This window comes from Uranotaenia lowii, chromosome 2 (genome assembly GCF_029784155.1).
Source record: "Uranotaenia lowii strain MFRU-FL chromosome 2, ASM2978415v1, whole genome shotgun sequence".
Classification (NCBI taxonomy): domain Eukaryota; kingdom Metazoa; phylum Arthropoda; class Insecta; order Diptera; family Culicidae; genus Uranotaenia; species Uranotaenia lowii.
The window spans coordinates 429,060,261-429,086,362 of record NC_073692.1 but is presented as its reverse complement, the minus strand read 5'-3'; the positions used below and the strand labels follow the sequence as shown (position 1 = coordinate 429,086,362).

Genomic DNA, 26,102 nt, shown 5'->3' with positions numbered 1-26,102 from the left:
GTCACATTTTTTTTTGTTGTAACTTTTGTATGGGAATCCCACTCTCCAAAGTCGCAGGGCTCTGAAACTTTTATAAAAACCATCTCCGGTCCGGAAACGGTCATGTATGTACCAAATGTCTCGTCGATCGTTCCAGTAGATTCTGAATCTAGACACACTAATATTCATTTTCATCACGTCGCCTTCTATGATCAAACATTTTCAATATTGGCCTACTATTGATAAGGGATGCATTGCATCGCAACACAATGCATAAATAGTTGTTCTTGAAAACATCTTTTTGAAGTCTATGATGTGAGACATTTTCTTCCGGGAATGGAAGAAGTGTCTCGTGTATGGCTGCCATTTCCTCAACCAGATTAAAAGGGGGTTGATTTGTTTGGCCAGATGGCAAGCAAACACGACACAGTTTACAAAGATGTTTTCTCTTTCCTTGGAACAAATATACCATCCATAGATGACGAATTGTACTAAGAAAACCATAAAAGGGGCGATCGCAAAATGATTAATCTAAGGGCCCTTTCGGAAGTTATGGTATCAAATAATAAGCGAAAATTATGAAACGACATGAGCCGTGGCGTTTCGTACCTTCTGTTATCTCGTCTAATGTAGGTATATTTGAATTGGGTACTCCAAGACGACGACGATAAGGTTGTCCGATGATGGCTTGTCGACGAGCTTGTTCGCAGTCACTTCGGAGTAGTTGACATCGTAGTACCTACAAAAGCGATTTGCGATTTGCCGCCTACGCAACGCGCCATACTATTCGGGAGGTGAAAAACTCAGAAAGGGTGGGTGAATAATTAGTTCAGAAAAATGATGGGAATTCATCTTAAAACGGATTATAAGATTCGGAAAACTGTGTGGAGCGAGTGATCCTGAAGAATGAATTTTGAATTTCAATATATGCACTTAACTGTTAAAGCATGTCAATCGGAGACATAATTTGTTATTAGAAAAAAAAAAAATTCAATAAGTGATAAAAACGTCTGTGCATGAAAAAAGAATACAATTTGGATTATCAAAAATTTGACATGGAGAAAAAAAATCTTTTCAATTGCAAAATGCCATTGGTTTCAAAACTCAAAGTAAAAATGAAAAAAAAAATGTAATAATTTTTATTGTGAATTGGTAAAAAAAATTAAGATTTTAGAATCAGAATCAAGAACCACGAATCAGATTTGAAAATTAAAGATCAGGATCAGAATCAGAATTCAAGACCAAAGTTTTGTTGTAAAGAAATCTAGTGAAATTTGATTGATCGTGTTTCAAATTCTTGTTTTCTGATACTTAAGAATTTTTTGTTTAATGTTTTACATTTGGGAGATTTAAAAGTCCAGCTATTAGGTTTATACATTTTTAACCAATAAAATAATACTTTTAAAATTTTAACTATATTTTTATAAAAAAAAATGAAAAGAACTTTTCAAGGAATTGACAAGTTCCAAAATTTTCTGATTGATATATTTAACTGCTTTGAACTGAATGAAGAAGGAATGTATTTGGAGTTTCTTCTGTCAAGTTACATCTTCAGCGTCTAAAATCTCTTATAATGGGCTGGTTGAGCAACCAAAAAGCTGAAACACTCGCAATAGAAGTTGTCCGAATTACTAGCCGATTTCCCAATCAGCGAGATAAACCTTAATGCTTCGCAGCAGCAAGTGTTATCGCCGTAACGTTCACATTTTATTTCTCTCATTTTCATTTCGGGTGGATTGGCCCGTGATAAACCGAATGATTATCTCCAGATGTTTGCCCCAGGTCGACGGAAATGTTTATTTGGTGGATTACTGATTTTGGTGACTGTCCTCGGAATCGTGACGATTTTCGATTTTGACAGCAGGGAGCCTTACACTTTTTCGGGGGTGATTCGTTCAAATATTCTATCTCGAAGGACGACTACGCTTGACTATCCCATCTATGGCCAAGAGCATCCAACAACGGAGAGTTTTTCCTATCGGTCTGAAACCCTTGATCCAAGGCTGCCAACTCCGCCGGGTGATTTGGGGGCAGCTGTTACTTTAGGGGTTACCGATGCTCAAGTGGCCGCCCTCGTGAAAGCAGGATACGATGCCCAGGGACTTAATCAATTCTTGTCAGACATGATGTCCGTTAACAGGAGGCTACCAGAGACACGAGACAAATGGTGTAAAGAGCCGGGGAGATTTCTTCCCCACCTTCCGGAAACTTCCATCGTAATAGTGTTCTACAACGAGGCCTGGTCGGTTTTGGTGCGGACAATCCACTCGATTCTGAACCGCACCCCTCCCTATCTCATCAAAGAAATCGTGTTGGTGGATGATTACTCGTTTATGCGTAAGGTTTAACCACAAAATGCTAGAGCCACGTGGCAACTGTGTTAATGATAGTGTGTACACATTGCAGCGAATTTGAAAACTCAACTGGATGAATACCTGCGGCCACATCCGAAGGTGCGGATTCTGAGGGCTACCGAGAGGCAGGGACTGATCAGGGCGAGGTTGCTTGGGGCCAAGAATACCACTGCGCAGCTAATCACTTTTCTGGATGCACACGTGGAAGTCACCGTGGGTAAGTTGAAATTTATGTTAAAGTACAACCGTGAAGTGGATTTAATGTGAACTGTGAACTCAAGATGGAAACTGAACCTTATTATTTTGAAACAGACTTTTCGAAAGCTATATATGACGGTCGCCATAGGAGACGAATAGAAGTCATTAACGAGCATAAAGTAAACATAGAAACGAAATGTCACAATTGAAACTTCCGATTTTCTGTCAGTGTCATTGGAGCAAAAGACTTGTCAATCTGAATATTTTGGAATTGCGAATACAAAAGCATGGTTATCATGTGAATGAAAAATATATCCCATATTCAAATTTTTAGAAAAAGTGTAAACTACTATTTTTGTTGCCACCAGTGTGAAGAAAAATGTTGTTATTTTATTTACTTGCTAGCTCTTCCGTTGTCAAAAATAGCCTTAACGAAAACGAAAAGACATTTTAAAATTTTGCACCCACAATACAAATTTTGTAGCGTTAAGCGATCTGCCACAAAAGACAAAAGACTTTATTCGGGAATAACTCATAGGCAACGGGAAAAAGAAAGGCGGCAGAGCCCACCCGATCGATTCGTTCTTCCAAAAATATACTTACACCCACACAATACATTCACTTCATAACAGTTCATACGAAGCCATAAGTCAAAAACTGCGGTGAATCCGTGCACCCATGGTTGATTACCAACATACATACATACAAAATTCCACTAAACCAGGGGTGAGCAACCTTTTGAGCTAACGGGCCAATTTAAGTTAAAAAAATTTTGGTCGGCGGGCCGAATTTGAAATGACACTGCAGATAATCAGCAATAAAAAAGTAAATATCAAAAGAATGCATTTCACATAATTTAACAAATTTTAACAGGCAATATCAGCCGAAATTGATAAGGTAAATCACTGAATAAAAGTCAGTTCTTTTAATCTTTTTAAAATAATAATTTTTTTTAGGCAATTTGATTCCATGTATAATTCTTGAATCAAGAAATCGGTGTTAGATATTAATTTGACTTGTTCGCCAGACGGTAACTGATTATTAGGGTGGCCCAAAATTGTACTACGTCTGGGATTTTGGGGGCTCAAGCTTCAAATGATAGCTAAGGGTATAAGAAACAAACTTTTGTAAGGCAGGGACTCAGAAAAATGATGTTTAGAGGTCGCACTGGTTCGATTTATGGAAAAATTCCATTTTTTCGACATTTTGTCCTAATAACATTTTCAGATCTTAAAAAAGTATCAAATATGTGTCTCTAATATTTTTTAAATTTTCTTTATAATGTAAATTTTAAGCTAAAATTTTATTGGGACTGTTTTGGACTCTCAATTTGCACGTATGATTTTTTAAACTACGCAATACTATGAATACTGGTAAAAAAAATAATTAAAATTAACAAAAAAGTGTACTTTGGCTTCAGATTTTTCATCAACATTGAATTCAAAAGATGCGCGACGTTATGATGTGCAACTTTGCAGAAGAAAATGTATAGCTATGACTTGTAGTTTCAAAGTAATTCAAGTTTCACTGTGGAAAAAAGTCACGATTTTCAAATTTTTGCTAAAACTTGTTTTATATTATGCTGTGGATGAGTTTCGAGCAATCCAAACTTCTGATATCAAACTTTTTCATCCTTTTATCGATCCTTGAATCAACCAAAACAGTTTCTAGATTTTAATTTTAAATTTATTTTGAGTTGTAGCCATAAAACATTCCTCAAACTGTCACCGAATTAAGGGTAACACGACCTTCAATCAATAAAAAATCTTGAAACTTGGAATGGTTCTTTCTGGTGATTTAAGGATCGATAAAAGGATGAAAAAATCGGATATCAGGAGTTTAATTGGTTCTTATATTGCTCGAAACTCATCCACAGCATAATATAAAGCAATTCTTAGCAAAAATTTGAAAATTGTGACTTTTTTCCACAGTGAAACTTGAATTACTTTGAAATACAATACACTTTTTTCTGCAAAGTTGCACATCATAACGTCGCGCATCTTTTGAATTCAATGTTGATTAAAAATCTTAATCCAAAGTACACTGTTTTGTTAATTTTATTTATTTTTTTTACAAAAATTCATAGTATTGCGTTATTTAAAAAATCATATATACAAATTGGGAGTCCAAAACAGTCCCAATAAATTTTTAGTTTAAAATGTACATTATAAAAAAATTTAAAAAATATTAGAGACACATGTTTGAAACTATTTCAAGATCTGAAAATGTTATTAGGACAGATGTCGAAAAAATTGCCTTTTTCCAAAAATCGAACCAGTGCGACCTCTAAACATCATTTTTCTGAGTTGCCGCCGTATAAAATATTGTTTCTTACACATTAAGCTACCATTTGAGGCTTGAGCCCCCAAAATTCCAGACATAGTACAATTTTGGGCCACTCTACTGATTATGCTACAAAAACGGAGATTCTTGGTACGCATGCAAAATGTTTGAACGCAGATTTCTTTGCATGGAGGCCATTTTAACAATGAAAACCGAAAACAGAGTTGGCAAATAATTCTACCCACCTGTAACAACAAAAATATAAGTTTTTTTTAAATGTTTTTCTAACATTTCATTTAGGGATTTATGCTTCGTAGAAGTTACGCACTTTTTGTTCGTTCCACCTTTGACCTTCCATAGATGTTCGGGTCAATATGACCCGAAACGCACATTCAGATCATCTAATTCTTTGTTCCAATATACTGAAGACCTGAGATTTTTGAGAGACCAAGAATTATTTGTGAAAATGATAAACAAATTGACGGAAAAAAACTATATAATTCCATCTATATATATAAAAATGGATTTCTGACTGTCTGTCTGTCTGTTCCCTATAGACTCGGAACCTACTGAACCGATTTGCGTGAAATTTGGCAGATGGGGGTATTGAAGGCAGGGGAAGGTTCCTTTTATGGTTTGATACCCCTCCCTCTCTCATGAAAGGAGGGAGGGGCCTCCCAAACAAAAGACAATTTTTTGCATAACTCGAGAACCAATCAAGCAAATGGTACCAAATTCGGCATGGAGTGGTATTTGGGAACAAAGAATATATCTATGAATATAAGGTACCCCTCCCTCCTCTCAGTAGGATGATATAAAGGAGGGAGGGGGGCTACCTTAAAATTTTTCACAAAACTTGAAAACAAACCAAGATATTGGAACCAAATTTGGAATGGAAAGATATTTTTGTACGAAAAATATTCCAATGAATATTTGAGACCCTCTTTCCAGTAGGGAGATATAAAGAGGGGAAGGGTCCACTTTAATAATTTTTAACATAACTCAAAAACTAATAAAGTAAATGGAGCCAAATTAAGCATGCGAAGGTATTTTGATACGAAAAATATTTCAATGATTATTTGAGAACCCTCCCTCTTTCCAATAGGAAGATATAATAGGCGAAGAGGACCTACTGGCGAACTAATTAAGCAAATGGGACCAAATTTAGCATGGAAGGGTATTAGGGAACGAGACAAGTTCTAATGATAGTTTGAGACCTCTTACTTCTTTCAGTGGGGAGAAAGGAAAGAGGGAGGGGAGTTTCATACAATTTTTACTGCATAACTCGAGAATTTGGCATAGAACAACGTACGAGAATTTCTTCTATAAATATTTGGTACCCCTCACTCCTTCAAAGCGGTGGATGAAAAGGGGGAGGTGGGGTTTCCATTACAATTTTCAGTATAACTGAAAGCTGATCGAACAAATGGAACCATATTTGGCATGTGAGAGTATTTGAATTCGAGAAATGTTTCTATGATTAATTGAAGCCCCACCGTTTTTCAATAGAAAGATATAAAGAGGGGATTCCATACAATTGTTTTGCATAGCTCAAGATTTAATCGAGCAAATGAAACCCATTTTGACATAAAAAAGTATTTCAGTACAAAAAATACTTAAGTTCTCACCCCTCCATTCAATTAGGAGAACGGAAGGGGGGATGGTACTTCTTTTAAAGTTTATGCATAACTCATGAATTTAAAGCATGGATCACGTTAAATCTGGACGCATTAAAACTGGTCTATCTCGGAGCGATTTCTTGGCGATGTCGTAGTCCGACTACCCTGTGTTTGCCTTGATCGTTCTTAATACCTTCAAATGCAGTCTCCGATCCTTAATTCCACTATGACGCTTGATATTTTATTTATTTATTTATTTTATTTACATAGTATTCCGTCTCACGACATAACTTGACGAACATAATTCCTAAAATTCACTCGGTTCATAGCAACCGTTCTCCAATTTCTCGGGCACCCCACGTTCGCCAGATCACGCTCCACTTGGTCTAACCACCTCGCTCGTTGCGCCCCCGCTCGTCTTGTTCCTACCGGATTCGTAGCGAACACCTGTTTTGCAGGACAGTCGTCCGGCATTCTCGCAACATGTTCCGCCCAGCGTATCCGACCAGCCTTCACCACCTTCTGGATACTGGGTTCACCGTAGAGGCGCGCGAGCTCGTGGTTCATCCTTCGCCTCCACACTCCGTTCTCCTGTACGCCGCCAAAGATGGTTCTTAACACTCGTCGCTCGAATACTCCGAGTGTACGCAGGTCCTCCTCGAGCAATATCCATGTCTCGTGCCCGTAGAGAACAACCGGTCTAATGAGCGTCATATACAGGTTACACTTCGTGCGAGGGCTAAGTCTTCTCGACCGCAGTTGCTTGTGGAGTCCATAGTAGGCACGACTTCCGCTAATAATTCGCCTCCGGATCTCACGGCTGGTGTCATTGCCTGCGGTCACCAGTGAGCCGAGATAGACAAAGTCTTCGACTATCTCCAGCTCGTCGCCGTCGATCGTGACCTTGTTATTACTGGACAAGCGGGTTCGGTCGGTCTCGGATCCGCAGGCCAGCATGTACTTCGTCTTGGACGTATTAATCATCAACCCAATCCTTCCTGCTTCGCGTTTCAGTTTGCGGTAGATCTCCTCCACCGCCGCAGATGATCTGCCGACTATATCAATGTCATCGGCAAAGCAGATAAGTTGACTGGATCTGTTGAAAATCGTGCCCCGCATTTCGCCCACCGCTCGTCGAATAACACCTTCTAGCGCCACGTTGAACATCATGCAGGATAGACCATCACCTTGTCGAAGCCCCCTGCGCGATTCGAATGAACTCGACAATTCACCCGAAATCCGCACACAGCACTGCGTTCCATCCATCGTCGCCTTGATCAGTCTGATCAGCTTCCCGGAAAAGCCGTTCTCGTCCATGATTTTCCATAGCTCGTTACGGTCGATCGTGTCGTATGCGGCTTTGAAGTCGATGAATAGATGATGCGTAGGGACTTGGTGTTCACGGCATTTTTGGAGGATTTGCCGCAATGTGAATATCTGGTCCGTCGTAGACCGTCCCTCCATGAAGCCGGCCTGATGACTTCCCACGAATCTGTTTGCTTGTGGCGTTAGGCGGCGGAGTAGGATTCGGGACAACACTTTGTAGGCGGCATTGAGGACAGTGATCGCTCGGTAGTTCTCACAGTCCAATTTGTCGCCCTTCTTGTAGATGGGGCATATTACCCCCTCCTTCCACTCCTCCAGTAGCTGTTCTATGTCCCAGATCCGGATTATCAACCGATGTAGGCAATCGGCCAACCTGTCCGGGCCCATTTTGATGAGTTCAGCTGCGATGCCATCCTTCCCAGCCGACTTGTTTCTATTCAGCTGGCGAATGGCTTCCTTAACTTCACTCATCGTTGGGAGTGGCTCCTCTTCGTCGTTGGCTACGCCGGCGATGTACCTTCCCCCGCCGTCTTGATCTCCTGCATGTGCGCCGTTCAGGTGTTCATCGAAGTGCTGCTTCCACCTTTTGATCACCTCACGATTGTCCGTCAGGATGCCTCCGTCCTTATCCCGGCACATTTCGGCTTGCGGCACGAAGCCTTTGCGGGATGCGTTGAGTTTCTGATAGAATTTTCGTGTTTCTTGGGAACGATGCAGCTGCTCCAGCTCCTGGAGCTCCTCCTCCTCCAGGCGGCGCTTTTTTTCCTGGAAAAGTCGGACTCGCTGCCTCTTCCGCTGTCGGTGATTTTCCACATTTCGACGGGTGCCTCTTTGCACTACTGCCGCCCGCGCGGCATTTTCTTCGTCCATCACCCTCCTACACTCCTCGTCGAACCAGTCGTTCCGTCGAGATCGCTCCACATAACCGATGACGTTCTCCGCCGCACTGTTGATGGCTGTTTTGATGGTATCCCAACAGTCCTCGAGAGGGGCTTCGTCAAGCTCGCCCTCTGCCGGCAGCGCTGCTTCGACCGATTGCGCGTAGTCTGCCGCGACCTCAGGTTGCTTCAGTCGCGCGATGTTTAACCGAGGCGGGCGCCGGTTTCGCTTGTTGTTCACTACGGAGAGTTTTGGGCGCATCTTCACCATCACCAGATAATGGTCCGATTCGATGTTGGCGCCCCGACAGGATCTGACGTCGATGATGTCCGAAAAGTGCCGGCTGTCGATCAAAACGTGGTCGATCTGTGATTGCGTTTGGTACGGTGATCTCCAGGTGTATTTGTGTGGGAGGCGGTGCTGAAAAAAGGTACTACGTACGGCCATTCGTTTGGAGGCGGCGAAATCAATAAGTCTGAGGCCGTTTTCGTTGGTCAGCTGGTGCGCGCTGAACCTTCCACTTGTCGGTTTAAATTCCTCCTCCTGGCCGACCTGAGCATTGAAATCCCCGATGACGATCTTGATATCATGTTTTGGGCAACGGTCGTATTCACGCTCCAGCTGCGCGTAGAATTCGTCTTTGTCGTCACCGGTACTTCCGAAGTGGGGGCTGTGCACGTTGATGATGCTGATGTTGAAGAACCGGCCCTTGATTCTCAACCGGCACATTCGTGAGTTGATCGGCCACCACCCGATCACGCGCTTTTGCATCTTTCCCATCACTATAAAAGCTGTTCCAAGCTCGTGTGTGTTGCCGCAGCTCTGGTAGATGGCACGACCATCTGGATACGTTCGTACCGTGGAGCCCTTCCAGCATACCTCCTGCAGCGCTACGATGTCGAATTTGCGGCTTTTCAATTCGTTGGAGAGCACGTGGGTACTGCCTACAAAATTGTGGCTAGTGAAGTATGACGCTTGAACCTGCTGTAGTATGCATCTCACGGAAACGTTTGAGGACGCTACACACGGTTAATTTGACCATTTTTAACGATTTCGCGATTTTTGAACCCGACCACGTCGGGTTTTATCCTCGATATCATCTTGCGTCGGGTTTTATCCTCGATATCACCTTGCTTCGAACAGACCGAACTGAACGCCATGAGAAAATTTCAAAACTGCAGATTTTGAAACCCATGTTATTCTTATGCGAGACCGGCAAAACTAAAACAATTCGATGGTACGTGTTTCTTGGATTATAAACTATTCATTCCGGTCGTTAAGTTTAACAGATTTTGAGTATATTTGAAAATATTTGTACATTAAACTCAAGTGTCTCGAAAAAATGCTGATGGCGTTCAGTTCGGTCTGGTCGAATATAAAAATTAATTTCTGTCTGTCTGTTCCTTATAGATTCGAAAACTACTGAACCGATTTACGTGAAATTTAGCAGGTGGGGGTAACGGAGGCCGGGAAAGGTTCCTATAATGGTTTGAGACCAATCCCCCTAACTGGAAGGCGGGAGGGGGTCTCCCAAGCAAAGACTAATGATGGTATAACTGAAGAACCGGTCATGCAAATGGCACCAAACTTAACATGGGAGGGTATTTGGGTACGAGAAATATTTCTATGAATATTAGGTACCCCTCCCTCCTTTCAGTGGGGAGATAGGAAGGGGGAGGGGGCCTTTTTACACTTTTTGAAATAACTGGAGAACTAATCAAGATATTGGAACCAAACATTGCCTGGGAGGGTATTGGAACACCAGAAATGTTTCTATGGTTATTGTTGCCCCCTCCCCTTTTTCAGTGGTGATATAGGCAAGAAAGGGAGGTGCTTCTATACATTTTTTATTACATTACTTAAGAACTATTCGAGCAAATGGAACCAAATTTGGCTTGGAGGAGTATTTCGGTACGAGAAAGGGTAATTAATATTTGATGCCCATCTCTTCTTTTTGTGGAGAGATAGAAAGTGGGGGGGGGGGGAGCTTCTTTACATTTTCCAGCATAATTGGAAAACTTATAAAGCATATGTATCTTGGCGTGGGAAGGTATTTGAATACGAGAAATGTGATGATATTTTGAGAACCCTCTGTTCTTCCTGTGGGTAAATTTAAGGTGGAAGGGTGCACTCATACAATTTTTACATCACTCGAGAACATATCCAGCAAATGAAATTTCGCTTCGCAGGGTATTTGAGTAGTTACGAGGAATATTTATATGAATATTTGGTACTACTGCCTCCTTCCAGTGGGGGAAGGAGAGAAAGGGGGCTCCGTTACAATTTTTTGCATAACCCGAGAACTTATCGAGCAAATGGAAACTAATTTGATATGGGAGGGCATTTGGATACGATAAATGGTTATATGCTTTTTTGAAACCCTGTCTTCTTCAACTGGGGATAAAGTAAGGGAAGAGGGGAGCTCACATAAAATTGTTTTGCATAAACCAAGAACTTATCAAACAAATGGGATGACCAAATATTTCATGAGAAATCATTTGGGTACAAGAAATGGTTCTATAATTATTTGATAATCTGTAATCATGGAAAACATCAAATTGAACCTGGGAAGGTATTTTAATACAAGATATGTTTCTATGGAATTTCACAGACCCTTCTGCCTTGCAGTGTGGAGAGGCGAGGGACATATCAATGTTGATGTACCTATTGCTTGAAACTTATGTATCAACCAATATAATCAAATTTTATATAAGAGTATTTAATTACGAAAACATAGAATCCCTCTCTCCTTCCAGCTTTTGCGGATGGGAAGGGGAAAGGGAGGCTTCATACAAGTTTTTTAGCAAAAACCGAGCACTTATGATACCTACAAAAAAAAAAACAAAATTGAAAAAATTTCTTCAAATTTCACTTATTTTTGGAAGGTGTTGCAACGCACACCGGATCAGCTAGTAAGCTTATAAAGTTGTTGAAGATGAAATCTAAGTAGCAGTTCCTAGTTTTGCAAAGATAGTCCTAAATAAACCTTCGTCCAAGCAACAGCCTTCTTTAGGTTATGGGCCCAGCGCCGTAGCCAGGACGACAGAATAACAGCTCGTGGAAATTTTCCCGAAACACGTTAGAGCAAAGGAGAAAGTTGTAGAAATTTTGACACTTTCAGCACATTTTGAAAACTTTACCATGCGAAAACATTTCAAGATCTGTGGCTTTCAAGAGTTTTTACAACACGTGTTGTATTCTTGCATGCTGTGATGAAAAAATAGCAATATTTCTATCGCATATGCCTGGAATAGAAACAGTGCTGTAAAAACTACAATACCCAAAGATCTTGAAAACATTTTTGCATGGTAAAATTTTCGAAATGTGCTACAAGTGTCAAAATTTCTACCACTTTCCCACAACACCAGTGAACTTGCTCTTAGGAGTAATAAAATCTTTCCTCACCAGCATAACCACCAGTGCGAAGAAGACTGGAATCGTTCAGTTTGCGGGGGAAGGATTTGATACGTGGAAATCCCGAGTCGAAACGCAACTGCAAATTGGTTCAGGACGGAACTTTAGCGTGACAAAATTAATTACGAAAAAACAATAGTAAATAGAAATGGTGTCTTCAGCACAAATGATCACCAAACCATGTGCTTTAATAATCTTAAATCAAATATTAGGGTGAGTAATTTTGATAAATATTTGATATTTCAACTAAATGATGCCGTCATAAAATATTTTTTGGTTTGCACCAATCCAAGATATGGCAGTTTAAAACATATAACTAACAAACGCCTCCAGATACAAGTTTGCGCTGAGAGAAAAATGTTCGAATTTCTATTTCATACAAATGCTTTGAAGACATTTATATTGTATGAGTTCATTCACAAAAGTTAGATCCAGCTTAATGTTTTTTCGACACACTAACATTTTAATATTTAAAAAAATCATAATTCTCTTTCAAAACGTCATTTGTGTGTGGTGTCTTCGTTTAAGTTGCCTCAAAAACCATTGGCTACAACTTTGTAGAAGATAGTTTTGCTCTATCTGTTTACTAGAAAAAAATTTTGTGTGTAAATCATTCAGAAATGATACATTCTAATATTTGATTTAAGATTATTAAAGCACATGGTTTGATGAGCTTTTTTGCTGAAGACACACACCATTTGTCTACCTCTTATAGTATCTTCGTAATTAATTTTGTCACGATAAAGAGGAATTTCGGAGCCCATGCTTAATTTTAACAGGAATGTTCATATAATAATTGAAAAATATTCAATTATGAGGCTCAGAACCTGTTTTGAAAATTTTAGAAAAAATGTTTCTAATTTTTTTCAACTTTCCGCATACTCTTTTTTATTGAAAAGCTTTTTTTTCAGTTTTTGCCAACTTTTTTGATTTGGACCCATCGTGCGGTGGCCCTAATACGTGCGGTGGCTTCTTTGGTCTGCGTGAAAGCTAAGAGTGAACCCTTAGCTCCGTCTGCCACGCGACAACCAATTACAATACTGGTTCAAAATTGAATAAGTTGGAAATGTTCAAACAATTGTGAGTATAAAGTAAATAAGATTAAACTAAAATTGAAAACAAAATCACAGGAAAAAATCTAGTTTTTTTGCATTCTATGAAATGTTTCATTCTAGGGAAACAAATTTTGGTAAATCGACCATCCTGAGGAAAAAAAACCTGGGAAATTGTCCATTCTGGGAAAGAAATCTGGTAGATGATGCATTCTGGGAATAAAATTTCTGGGGAATGGTTCATTATTGGGTTTGATTTCGGGTTTTTGTCATTCTGGGGAAAAAATCATTGTAGGTAAATGTTTTTGAGCTTTGGGATACAATCACAATGGGCAAGAATAAGTCAGAGGCGGTTCCGAAATGCTAAGGTTAATTTTACATATCTAGTTTCTATACTCTATAATACTGAAATCACATACCACTTTTTGATTTGGAAGCTTACAAAACGTGTTTTTGCAGGTTGGTTAGAGGCCCTCGTCGATCAGGTTGCGCGCAACTGGAGAACGATCGCCATTCCCACGATCGATTGGATCGATGAGCACGATATGCATCTTCGTTCGGAAAACGCACCCAGCTATTTCGGTGCCTACGATTGGGATCTGAACTTTGGCTGGTGGGGTCGCTGGTCCCGGAAAAACCAACCTGCCAACAAGCTGGAACCGTTTGATACTCCTGCTATGGCCGGAGGATTGTTCACCATCAACAGGACGTTCTTCGAGGTGCTCGGGTGGTACGATGAGGGTTTCGAGATTTACGGGATAGAGAATATTGAACTGTCGATGAAGAGTTGGATTTGTGGAGGGAAAATGGTGACGGTTCCTTGTTCGAGGGTAGCTCACATCCAGAAAACTGGTCACCCTTATTTGAGTCACACCACGAAGGATGTCGTTCGGGGCAACTCGCTGAGATTGGCTGAAGTTTGGATGGATGAGTACAAGCAGGTGATCTTCGATATCTATGGACTGCCGAGATATCCGGTTGAGGAATTGGGAGATGTTTCTCGTCGCAAGGAAATCAGGAGAAAGGCCGACTGTAAGACGTTTCGATCTTACATAGAAACTGCCTTCCCGGAGATGAAAAATCCTCTGGTTTTAGGAGCATTCCGCGGAGAGGTATGACATGTTCTGAATCTTATTGTTACTCTCAAATAAATGATTTGTATTTGTTTCGATTTGATTTTTTTTTTCAGATGAAAAACAAAGCTCTCGGAAACAACACCTGCCTGGAATATCTAACTGAGACGAACAGTCTCGCAATGAAGCCCTGCGATCACAAAGAGGAGGGACAGTTTTGGGCCCATAACTACTACCAGGAGCTGAACAACCGGAAGCATTGTATCGATTACACTGGAATTGGTGACCTGCCGGATGTGTTCGGTTGCCATCGGACGAAGGGCAATCAGGCGTGGAGGTTTCTTCCGAAGAATAATCAAATTTACAGTATTAAACACGAGAAATGTTTGGCGGTGGATATGAATGCCTACCAGGCCAGATTGGAGAAAACGCTAGTTATGGAAAAGTGTGTAGCCGGTAAGGAATCTCAGCAATGGATGGTTGAGTTTGTGAAACTCGATGTTTCCATATTTAGTCCCAACTGATAAACAAGCCAAAATCATAGTCAAACCGTCCACAGTGAACAAGTACTGAACTTTAGCTTAGGGTGAATAAAATTAATCTGTAGTTAAAGGAATGTTTGAATTTTGATTTATTTTTCATTGCTTGGAAACAACTTTTACGTTTACTAACGAAACCAGTGGAGGAATTCCCAAACAGTAACGAATAATTGACTCGATTCTAAGGTTTGCTTTCTGGCTAAATTTATTTCTATTGGTATGATTATATTTCTGTTCAATTTACTAGTAAGCAAACGTCCAGATACAGGTATAATTTTATCAATTGCTGTTGGACTCCCACGCTCAGTGCTCTGAACAAAGCGTTGAAATTATGGAAAAGAATAAAGATGGGATAAAAAGAGATGAGAGAGAGTACTAATACCTACCGACAGCTCTTTGAATGATGATTCAGAATGTGAAATTCCACGCTTTGTTAATAACAGACCACTGTTTTCACATTTCTATTTCTCGATTTGCATTGGCTAAGTATCTACGTTTAGATAGCTATGCTTATATCTCAATGAAAATGTTGGTGATATATATATTTTTTAATGTACCACGAAAACTATTTGGAACTTACACTTCCAAATAGATTCGCGAGAAAAAAACCAGAAAAAAAATACATTCATTCAGAAAATTACTTAACTTCACTTATATGTAGTATGTGGGACAATTATTTAAACACACGCAATATAGAATTCCTATGAACATTCAAATCGCACAACTTACCAAATATTGAAATCTCAAAAATGGTTTTTGATCAAAAAGAAATTATAAAAATAACTCATAACAGAAAACTCTTCAGTTTATCGTTCATTACTCTTCTGTTAGGTAAACCCTTAATTCGTTTGATTGATGATCGTACGATTCTTTGTTGAAAAACTGTGAAAAAAATTAAACGTGAAAGAGCTATTTATCTGAATTCTCTATATCAAGATATATTTGGAAATTTTTTTTCTGTCAATCACAGCAATCATTGCGTTTCATTAACTGTTCCATCTGATTTCTGCCAAGCAGGTGGAGCAAAACAGCAAAAGGCATTTGTTCCTAAATATGTCCTTTCTCGAAGAATTATATATTGTAGCAAATACGGTCAAAAGTTCTGCAGCCTTCAAATAGACTCTATATGAGGAACCAAGCCTGAATTATTATAATACTGCACAAATCTTCTTCTTTTATCGTGACATTTTTTTTTATATTTTTTCATTCTGCAAAACATTTTGGTTCAATAATAAGTCAGTTTCAATAAGTCTGTCATCGTAATGGATATGAAAGGATGAAGCCTTATCCTGAAATTTATTCAAGAGAATACAAGTAAAAAAAGAAAATTCTTCGAAAATTCGGAAGCCTTTTCAAGCCAAGTGCAAATAAAAAATATTTATTAACGGAAAGGTCGTCGCTGCAACTGTGTGGCACCAGAGAAATAAGCTTTATTTTGATCTGATGAATGTTTGTGAGAAAATGGTGAAAACGAATGAGGAAAAAGAAGATTCTACGAGGTGTTGTCGAAAATTGCTAAATGAAAATTTCCATTCGAAGTGCATAACTTTCAACCAAGTCTGGACATGATTTCCCAGATTTCGTCCATACGTTCGGGTGCCATATCGCATGTTGCCAGGCGTGTGCAAATGGTTGCCTGGGCAACATGCGACATAGTTATGGATTTTCTATGCACGAAAATCAGCGATTGCTGCGATGGTTTTTCGAAGAAGTTGCTAAAATTTCTTGCTGCTTGTGGTGGGTGTTTCGTATAGACACTATAATTTCATATAGTCTGGCAAAGAGAATGACGGGAGCCAATCGAATTGTCATTCTATGATAATGTTCAAACTCTTCATAACTCTTTCCAGTTGCAAAATAAAAAATAGTTTATTAGATTCGTAAATTATATACTATTTTTGTCAGTTAAACTCCAAATGGCTTTTGAAAAATATAATATAATCTATAAGAGTAAAACTAGTGAAAATTATGCTAAATAATTTAAGTTAATGTTACCAAAAAGCCAACAAAGGTTTGTGAATCACAATACTTCGACCATGATTTTCCAATATTTAGAAAGTTTGCTCGATTGGCTCCCACGAATGACAGTTCGTTTGGCTCCCCTCATTCTCTTTGCCAGACTATATGAACTATCAAGGAATATTTAAATAAGGTAGTGTCGAGAGCCATATTGGATTTTTTTTGTGACGTCACAAAAACGAATGTATCGAGAATTTATATGCGAATGGCAGAAATTTCGAAGAAAAACATGTTTTAGAACGAAAATGAATTCCAATTTTATTTTGATTGTGTATTAAGACCTCTATTTCACTATGTTAAGAAATTTTCTGGTCCTTTAAAGATTGCATTATGTTTTTTTTCTCATTTTAATAATGAACGCAATGTCAGCTTGAAGCTAAAACGTTCAAAAACGAAGAAAAAATCTACTTTAAAAAGGTCTAGCTGGTAGTTATTGAGTGTTCAACTGATTGTCATGATTTTTATCTAATTGGTTTACCATATTCAATTCTTATGTAGAACAATTAACATCAATTGATGATTGTTAACTCGATATACTAAAGTATCAATAAATAATTGTGGTTTTGTATAAAAGTTTGTTTTTGATAATTTTTTTGTAATAAGGATCTTAAACTGCACTGACTTGATCATTTTCATGGAAGACTTTGAACAAATTTTAATGTTTTGCAAATTTGAGTAGGGAAAATCCACCATTTTTCCTAACTTCGATGGTCTATTTCATACAAAAATTACTCGAAAATCCAACTTTTTTCATACCGATCTTGAAGAGCAAGAATCCTTCTGGAATAACAGTTATAAAAAGTGAAACATCTCCAGCAAATTCTTCAAATTATCAACGAAAAAGGCAAATTTCCTAGTATATTAACAGATTTTTCGTGATTGTGACGTCGCAGTATGTACTAATACTAAAGCAGGGCTGCCTCGACACTAACTCCTTTAAATATTCCTTGATGAACTATAGATTTTATAGAAGAAGGTCAAAGAGCATGAATATGAGATGTTTATATTTCAATAATTTGACCTTGGAAAAGAAAGCCGTAAAATACTTGCGTTTGTTGAGAAAAAATTATGGTGGTTTGCACTGCCTTTCTACGGAGAATGAAAAAATGATAGATTCAAATGAATTGCAAAACTTGCAAGTTCTTGCCAGATTATACTTGATACCTTTTTCGGCGAAGAAAGTGCATTGCAGATATCGAAATTCGATATGAAAAAGCACGGTGAATGGGAAAAATTGAGTATTGGGGCACATTTAGGAAAAAAAGGTTCATTATCTGGGTGTCAGTGAAACGAAATCAGGAAGATACAAGATTTTTGCCATTGTTGGTAGCCGGGAAGGGTTTGTATCCATGTATCGGCAAACAGGTAACATGTATTTAATCATTTTGAACGAATTATTATGATTGTTCAGTCATGTTCAAGCTGGCCAGGTACACGGATGCCGGAATATCTGTAGTAAAAACATTGAAGATGTTGTAAATTTTTTACTGGTTTTGTATCTGATTGATTCATTCTTTCAAAATATACTCACATAAACACGTATTGTACATTCATTTCATGACAGCTCACACGAAACCATGTGGGTCCGGGTATTGTGTAAGATGCATGGTAGATTTGTCGAACTAATTATTTAAAGAATACGAGTGAACACATACTTAGGCAGAAATTGCGATGAATCCATGCACCCATGGCGGATGCAGATCAACATGCAACATATATAACAGTCAAAGTGGTTTGTATGCAGTATGCAAAATCTGACAAATGTTACGTATTCAGGAAACCGAAATGTTGCCAAATGAATCAGCGAAAACACAGTTTCCCAGTGATTTTTTGTTTTGGAATCATGTATGGAGTCTTAAAACATGATATCAAACCCGTACGCTTGAAAAGAAAATAGCTTAGCTTAGCTTGATTGACTACCCCCATCCAACTCAAGTCATTGAAATGCCGCCTGAAATATTAACTAAAACTGATTTCATTCTCATGTTTTCATAATTCATTCCATCATCATCACTTAAATATTGCGGATTCCATAGAGTGAAAAATAAGAGAGAGGGATGACAGATTATAAACTTATGCTATAGAACCGATGTTACATGTCAATAAAATGCAGCGGAATTTCCCTCCGTTGGTAAACAATCAACAAAGTCTTCATAAATCAAATAGTGATATAATCTGTTGACTGTTGTTGCTATCCTAGGCCCCGTTCGTGCATCCTAATAATAATGTGCATCCTAAGCGAATAAAGGAATCATGAAACAATATAAATGAAGATAATAACCAACGGATGGATAGATCCCACCAAAGTGGCTATATAGCATAAGTACACACTTAATTTTTTCTCCTGTGGTCGGGACGATTTCGTCCTGTATTTTCAACAGCTGAAATTACAGGACGATCTCGGGACAGAAAAATAGCTCAGGAAAACAACTGTCAAATTATCCTGTAGGTTCGAAACAGGGTTCTCCTGTGATTAACGAGGATTTCTGATACTGTCCTGTGAGTTCGAAACGGTTGCCTCCCGAAATTTTAAGGGAATTCTGTAATAATCGATTATGGTTTGGGATTTTTTTTCGAAAAAGAATGCATGATTGATAAAAAATGCGTTTAGTTTTCAAACAAATTTATTTTTTAATTAATTGATACGTACTTAAAACTTCACTTCACACGATTGGGAAAATAAGCTGCCTTCATTTTTCACGCTTTTTGACAAAATCCACGCAGGAAATGTTTGTGATCGTTGGGGTGATTTTGTTTTTCAATTTGATTTCCATGATGCCCGGCTTGTGTGTTGAATCTGGACTGATGCAGATCCTGCAGCTTTGCCGTTTATTGACCAAACAGCCTCGAATTCGCATCTTCCAGGTATTTGTATTGGGGCCATGACCGTTTTCCAAATAGGCCACCGCGCGTCCAGTAATTCTTCCACAAGCAACATGTTCACCTCTGCTTAGCGCCACTTTCAGCTTCGCTTCGAGAACTGCACTACATACAAAGTAAATGTGACAGAATGCGACAATTCTCATCCGCTAGAAAAGGAAAGAAAGAATCGGCATGACAAGGAACGCGTGACAGCTGAAAAGCCCCAATGGTACAGGTGATTGCTCTCCCAACGTTCAGGACAATTGTTTGAGAACCTGTGCACTCGTACACATTCAATCCCATATTTCAGGAGAAACGAAGCTTCACGAGATTCGGGTGAGTTTTCATTCGAATTTCGTGATATTTGAGCACTTTTTCTGTGGTTCGGACGATCATGGTCCCGAGCGGAATAAATGCAATCTTAGTGTGTATATGGGGATTTTTTTTTATTATCTGACAATTTGCGCCAGGGGTCTTCAGATTTTCCCCAAATTTGAAAATTTGGTTCATTTTTGCGACTTAAAAACACATGTATTTTTTCAGATTTCTAACATTTTTATTTTTCGAGTTAGCTTCGGTTAGATTTTTTTGTCAATAAAAAATAACCATTTTTCAAAGCTACATAACTCTGTTATTTTTCAACGGAAATTATAAAATAGCACATCAAAATGCATTGAAATTTTATCAACTTTCCAAATAAAATAGTTGAAAAAAATAAGTAAAGACCTTCAACATGAAAAGTTGTAAATAAACTTTAAATGGCGTCTAAAAGTACCGTCTGCACCACCGAATATTTTGCAAAAATACCATTGAATAGCTCAATTTATGATGCAATTTTCATCTGAAGACACCAAAGTGGGCCATCAACTCCTTGAAGAGTTATGAAAGAAATAATGACGATAAATCTCTTTTTTACGACGAAAACAAACAATGGTCGAACAACTGCACTCACATATGGAGGTAGCGCGCACTTCTTACAAAATGGAAACAAAAGAACTTATCAAAGCAGGTAAAAAACAATACTTTTTCGTGCTTTGTAGAGTGTTTGCAGCATAACTGACATTAAAATTCTTAGTTTCGAATTGTGATATAACAAATAATGGGAATGTTGCTTTTACAACCTGGTCATATGCTATATAACTTATTAACATTTCGATCAAAGATCATTGTGAAGCATAATCAATGCCAATAGTAGAAGGTTCAGTCCCTGTGTTAAGGATCGCAAAAATATGATTGAAAAATGAAATATAGACGTGCTTTACATAGTTTTTATATCGGGAGCTAAGCACTTGACATCAAAATCCTTTCCCATTGATCAAAAACAAAGAGTGTGGCACAAATGTAGAAATAATCGAAGAGCTCAGTATGGCCAGCCCAGGCTGTAGAAAGCATCATTCCCATTGTAGGTAATATGACATTGAAAATATGATACTTTTACCGTATTCGTTTTCTCCATTCGCCCAGTTTCGAGGTCTACCATACAAGAACGAACATAATTCGTCGTCAGTGTTTTGCTACCTCGATCACTCACACACGAATCTACAGTGTTCCACCGTCCATTTTAAATCAAATCTGGGGAATTACGGATGCAAAACTTAGCGCATAAACTTCTAAGAGCAAGTCCAATGGTGTTGGGAAAAAGTGGTAGGAATTTCGACAGCTGTAGCACAGATGGGAATTTTTCTATCGTGAAATATAGACCAAAAATGTTGGCCGTCCACCGGTGTGATAGAATACGAAGGTATAAAATCGAAAGCAACCAGCGATGCCAAGTGAATTTGCTTTTCAGTAATTTTACTGACTTTTTTTTTATTTTGAATTCACCGTTTGAAAATTGAAATCAAATTTATTTTACTTGATCATTAACTTGAAATAGTACCTTGTGTCAATATGAAAATTTTCATTCGATCGCAGTCGTTCGGCTTGTGCGGACGCGTTCTTTATTCGCCACAGTATAAGAGTGCTTTTGTTTCGAGCAAAGTTGGATGGTGCAGTTCTTCCACCGAGTGAGGTTTTTTTTTGCTGCTTCGGTCGTCAATAGCCGAAAAGAAAAAACGATTGGTGCAAATTGATTTTATCATCATAGCCAGCACCAAGGTCACCTCAATCTGCAGAAACGTGCTCTTCGTGCGCTCTACATTCGGGTTTGAGGACCGTCGGGGCTCCCGGTGAATCTGGATTTGGACGCCGTTATCGGGTAACGGAGGCACTAGACACCACGACTCCATTGGATAATCGATCAAGGCCAAACTTATCTCTACCGACACGCCACGAGGTAGCCGCCATTGTGCTTTACTTCAACAGAAGAATAGAAGGACCTCCATTGGAAGAAAGTGAAGCAATTAAAGTTAGTTTTATTTATTAGTTCATTATTTATCTCATCTATATTTCATTTCCCTATTTCTGTCATTCTTTTTTTAATCTTTTTCGATATTTTATAGCTTCGCGCATATTTTATTACGGCAGACTTTCTAGTCTCCGTAGTAAAATATGAGCGAAGGCGGGGGGTCAAACCCCGCAGTTTTGATGGATGTTTCGGAGAACTCTGTCAAAACTGTTGGGAAGTCCTCCCGACTCAGGGCCTACCCAGAAGACCCAACTTTTGCTGGTCCTTGGGTGGTCTATTTCCGGCCCAAATTGAAACCGTTGAATGTCATTCAGATAATGAAAGATCTGGCAAGATGGCCCTCCGTAACCGAAGTGTCTCGGGTCAGGCCAAATAAATTACGTGTCGTTGTGGCAAACCGTAAGGCCACAAATGAAATTGTTGCTAGTGATTTTTTCCGATTAGAGTATCACGTTTTTGTTCCCTCTCGAAACGTAGAGATAGAGGGCGTGATCTCAGAAATGAGCTTGACGAATGAATACGTATTATCTAAAGGGGTAGGCAAATTCAGAGGCCTTGATTCGACTTCGGTCAAAATCCTGGATTGCCGCCAACTCTCATTTGCCACCACTGTTAACGGAGATAAAAAGTATTCAGCGTCAAGCTCATTTCGGGTGACCTTCGAGGGTACCGCCCTCCCTCACTATGTTTTGTTAGACGGAATGTTAAGGCTTCCCGTGCGGCTCTTTGTGCCTCGCCCAATGAGCTGCAAAAAGTGCATCAAAATGGGGCACACGGAGTCCCATTGCTGCAACAAGGCACGCTGCGCTCGTTGCGGGGAAACTCATGAGGAAGGAGCGTGCTCAGCAATAGAACAGAAATGTGTCTATTGCGGGGGCTCACCTCATGATATTTCCCTGTGCGAGGCATTTAAGAGTCGCTGGGATAAGGAGAGGCGCTCTTTGAAAGAACGATCCAATCGTTCGTATGCCGCCATTTTGAAGAGCGCTTCTCCCCCGACCCAGCCAACATCTAATAATGTTTTTGCTGCGCTGCCAGTTGATGTTGAGGATTTTGATTCGGCCGATGAAGGGCGTCCATTTGTTTTAACAGGAAACTCCAGAAAGCGCACCAGAGCGTCTTCTGCCAAAATCCCAAGAAAAATCCCCCCGGTCCCCCCTGTGTTTAGTTTTGGAAATAAATCAACCGCAACATCAGAAAAACAAGGAGGAATTCCTCCTGGTTTCCGTGTAAAAAAATCATCACAAAATGACCCAGCAGCCGCAGGAACATCAAATCCACCAATATCCAACGTGGAAACATCATCGTCAATCAACCATTCGGGGATTTTCAAATTGTCTGACATAATAAATGGATTATTTTCATCATTTAATGTTTCTGACTCTGTCAGAAGTATTGTGACTTCTATGCTTCCCATTGTAAAGACATTTGTTCAGCAACTGATGCAAACTTGGCCCCTTCTTGCAGTGTTTATATCTCTCGATGGCTGATTTAGCACGAGAGGTCAGAGATATCACTGTTTTACAGTGGAATTGTCGTAGTCTTATTCCAAAAATGGATGCGTTCAATTATTTACTTCATAAAACTAATTCCGATATCTTTGCGTTGTCCGAAACATGGCTTTCTTCTCAATCTAACATCTCATTCCACGATTTTAATATTATCCGTCTGGATCGTGACGATTCTTATGGAGGGGTGCTTTTGGGGATCAATAAGCGCCACTCCTTTTACAGAATCCACCTTCCTTTATCAGGCGGAATTGAAGCTGTTGCATGTCATACAACTATAAGAGGTAAGGACTTATGTGTTGTCAGTTTGTACTGGCCTCCGAGAGTTGCAGTGGATCGAAATCACCTGGAGGACCTGTGTTCAGTTTTGCCTGAGCCAAGGTTGATCCTGGGTGACTTCAATTCACATGGAACTGTCTGGGGAGAACAAATTGACGATAGTCGTTCTACTCTTATCTATGACATTTGCGACAGTTTCAGTTTAACACTTTTGAACACGGGTGAAAAAACACGAGTACCTAAACCCCCTGCAAGACAAAGTGCAATTGACCTCTCACTCTGCTCAAATTCACTATCATTGGATTGCCAGTGGAAGGTAATCCCTGATCTCAATGGTAGTGATCATTTGCCTATTCAAATTACAATCACCAATGGGGTCAGCACTTCGATTTCTACAAATATGACATATGACCTTACAAGGCACATCGACTGGAAAAAATATGCGGATGAGATTATGACAGCTTTAGATTCTGTAGATGGCCTACCTCCTTTAGAGGAATATAACTTCCTTGCTCGCTTGATACATGAAAGTGCAGTTCGATCTCAAACGAAACCCATCCCAGATCAATCGATTCGTCGAACACCTCCCAATGTATGGTGGGACAGCCAGTGTTCCAAATTGCATGCCGAAAAATCGAAAGCATTTAAAGTCTTCCGAAAGCATGGGACACTTGACAAGTTCCAATCTTATTTATCTCTAGAAAATCAATTCAAAAAATTGATCAAAGGTAAAAAACAGGCGTATTGGCGTAATTTTGTGGGAGGTTTGTCGCGTGAAACGTCCTTAAATACATTGTGGAAGGTGGCACGACGCATGCGTAATCGATCTTCAACGAATGAAAGCGAAGAACATACCCATAAGTGGATTTTTAATTTTGCACGAAAAATTTGCCCAGATTCCGCACCTGTGCAAAAAATCATCCGGAATGCGCCTTCAAATAGACACGATCTAGATTCAAGCTTTTCAATGGTAGAATTTTCACTTGCTCTTCTCTCTTGTAACAATTCGGCACCGGGTGTGGATCAAATTAAGTTCAACTTGTTGAAAAACCTCCCGGACGTTGGAAAATTTCGCTTGTTGAATTTATTTAATCAATTCTTGGAGCATAGCATTGTTCCTGAAGATTGGAGACAAGTGAGAGTGATTGCTATTCAAAAGCCTGGGAAACCTGCGTCCGAATCCAACTCGTACCGCCCTATAGCGATGCTGTCTTGTATACGGAAATTGATGGAGAAAATGATTTTGTTCCGATTAGATAAGTGGGTGGAAACAAATAGTCTCCTTTCAGATACTCAATTTGGGTTCCGCAGGGGTAAAGGGACAAACGATTGTCTTGCTTTGCTGTCTTCAGAGATACAAATGGCGTACGCAAAACGTGAGCAAATGGCTTCAGTGTTTCTAGACATAAAGGGAGCTTTTGATGCAGTCTCAATAGAGGTGTTGTCAGACAAGTTGCATTCCAGAGGTCTGCCTCCTCTATTGAACAATATCTTATACAGCTTGCTTTGTGAGAAACATTTGAACTTTGCTCACGGAGATATTGCAGTTAGAAGAACCTCTTACATGGGTCTCCCGCAGGGTTCATGTTTGAGTCCACTTTTGTACAACTTTTACGTAAGTGATATCGACAGCTGTCTCTCTGAAGGCTGCACTCTAAGACAATTTGCGGATGACGGCGTGGTGTCTGTCACAGGATCTACTGAGTCTCATCTGCACAGACCTTTACAGGATACTTTAGACAGATTGTCTTCCTGGGCTTTGGGGCTTGGGATTGAGTTTTCCCCCCAGAAAACGGAGATGGTTGTTTTCTCTAAGAAACATAGACCTGCTCAACCTAAGCTTCAACTCCTAGGCAGAACGATCACTCAATCAAGATGTTTTAAGTATCTTGGGGTTTGGTTTGATTCCAAGTGCACCTGGCGAGCTCACATTGAGTATCTGAAAGGAAAATGTCAGAGAAGAATAAATTTTCTCCGTTCAATTACCGGCACCTGGTGGGGGGCCCATCCAGAAGATCTTATCAAATTATATCGATCAACTATTCTTTCAGTGATGGAATATGGAAGTTTCTGTTTTCAATCGGCTGCCAAATCGCACATCATTAAACTTGAGCGTATTCAATATCGTTGTCTCCGAATAGCGCTGGGCTGTATGCTCTCAACACACACCATGAGCCTCGAAGTTTTGGCAGGCGTACTCCCTCTAAGAGATAGATTTTATTCATTATCTTTACGGCTCCTCATCAGGTGTGAGGTCATGAACCCATTGGTGATTGCAAATTTCGAGAAGCTACTTGAGCAAAATCATCAAACAAGATATATGGCTGTATATCATGAATTCATGTCTATGCAAATTAATCCTTCATCGTTT

General features: G+C 39.4%; 1 protein-coding gene across 1 annotated transcript; it reads left to right on the top strand.

The window, feature by feature from the left end:
- Positions 1 to 665: 665 nt before the first annotated feature.
- Positions 666 to 14,793, top strand: LOC129743855 (putative polypeptide N-acetylgalactosaminyltransferase 9). The gene is made up of 5 exons (XM_055736064.1): positions 666 to 791; positions 1,749 to 2,316; positions 2,386 to 2,550; positions 13,564 to 14,216; positions 14,294 to 14,793. Exons 2-5 carry the CDS (start codon positions 1,749 to 1,751, stop codon positions 14,699 to 14,701), a joined length of 1,794 nt encoding a protein of 597 aa, XP_055592039.1. The 5' UTR covers positions 666 to 791; the 3' UTR covers positions 14,702 to 14,793.
- The last annotated feature ends 11,309 nt before the right edge of the window (positions 14,794 to 26,102 follow it).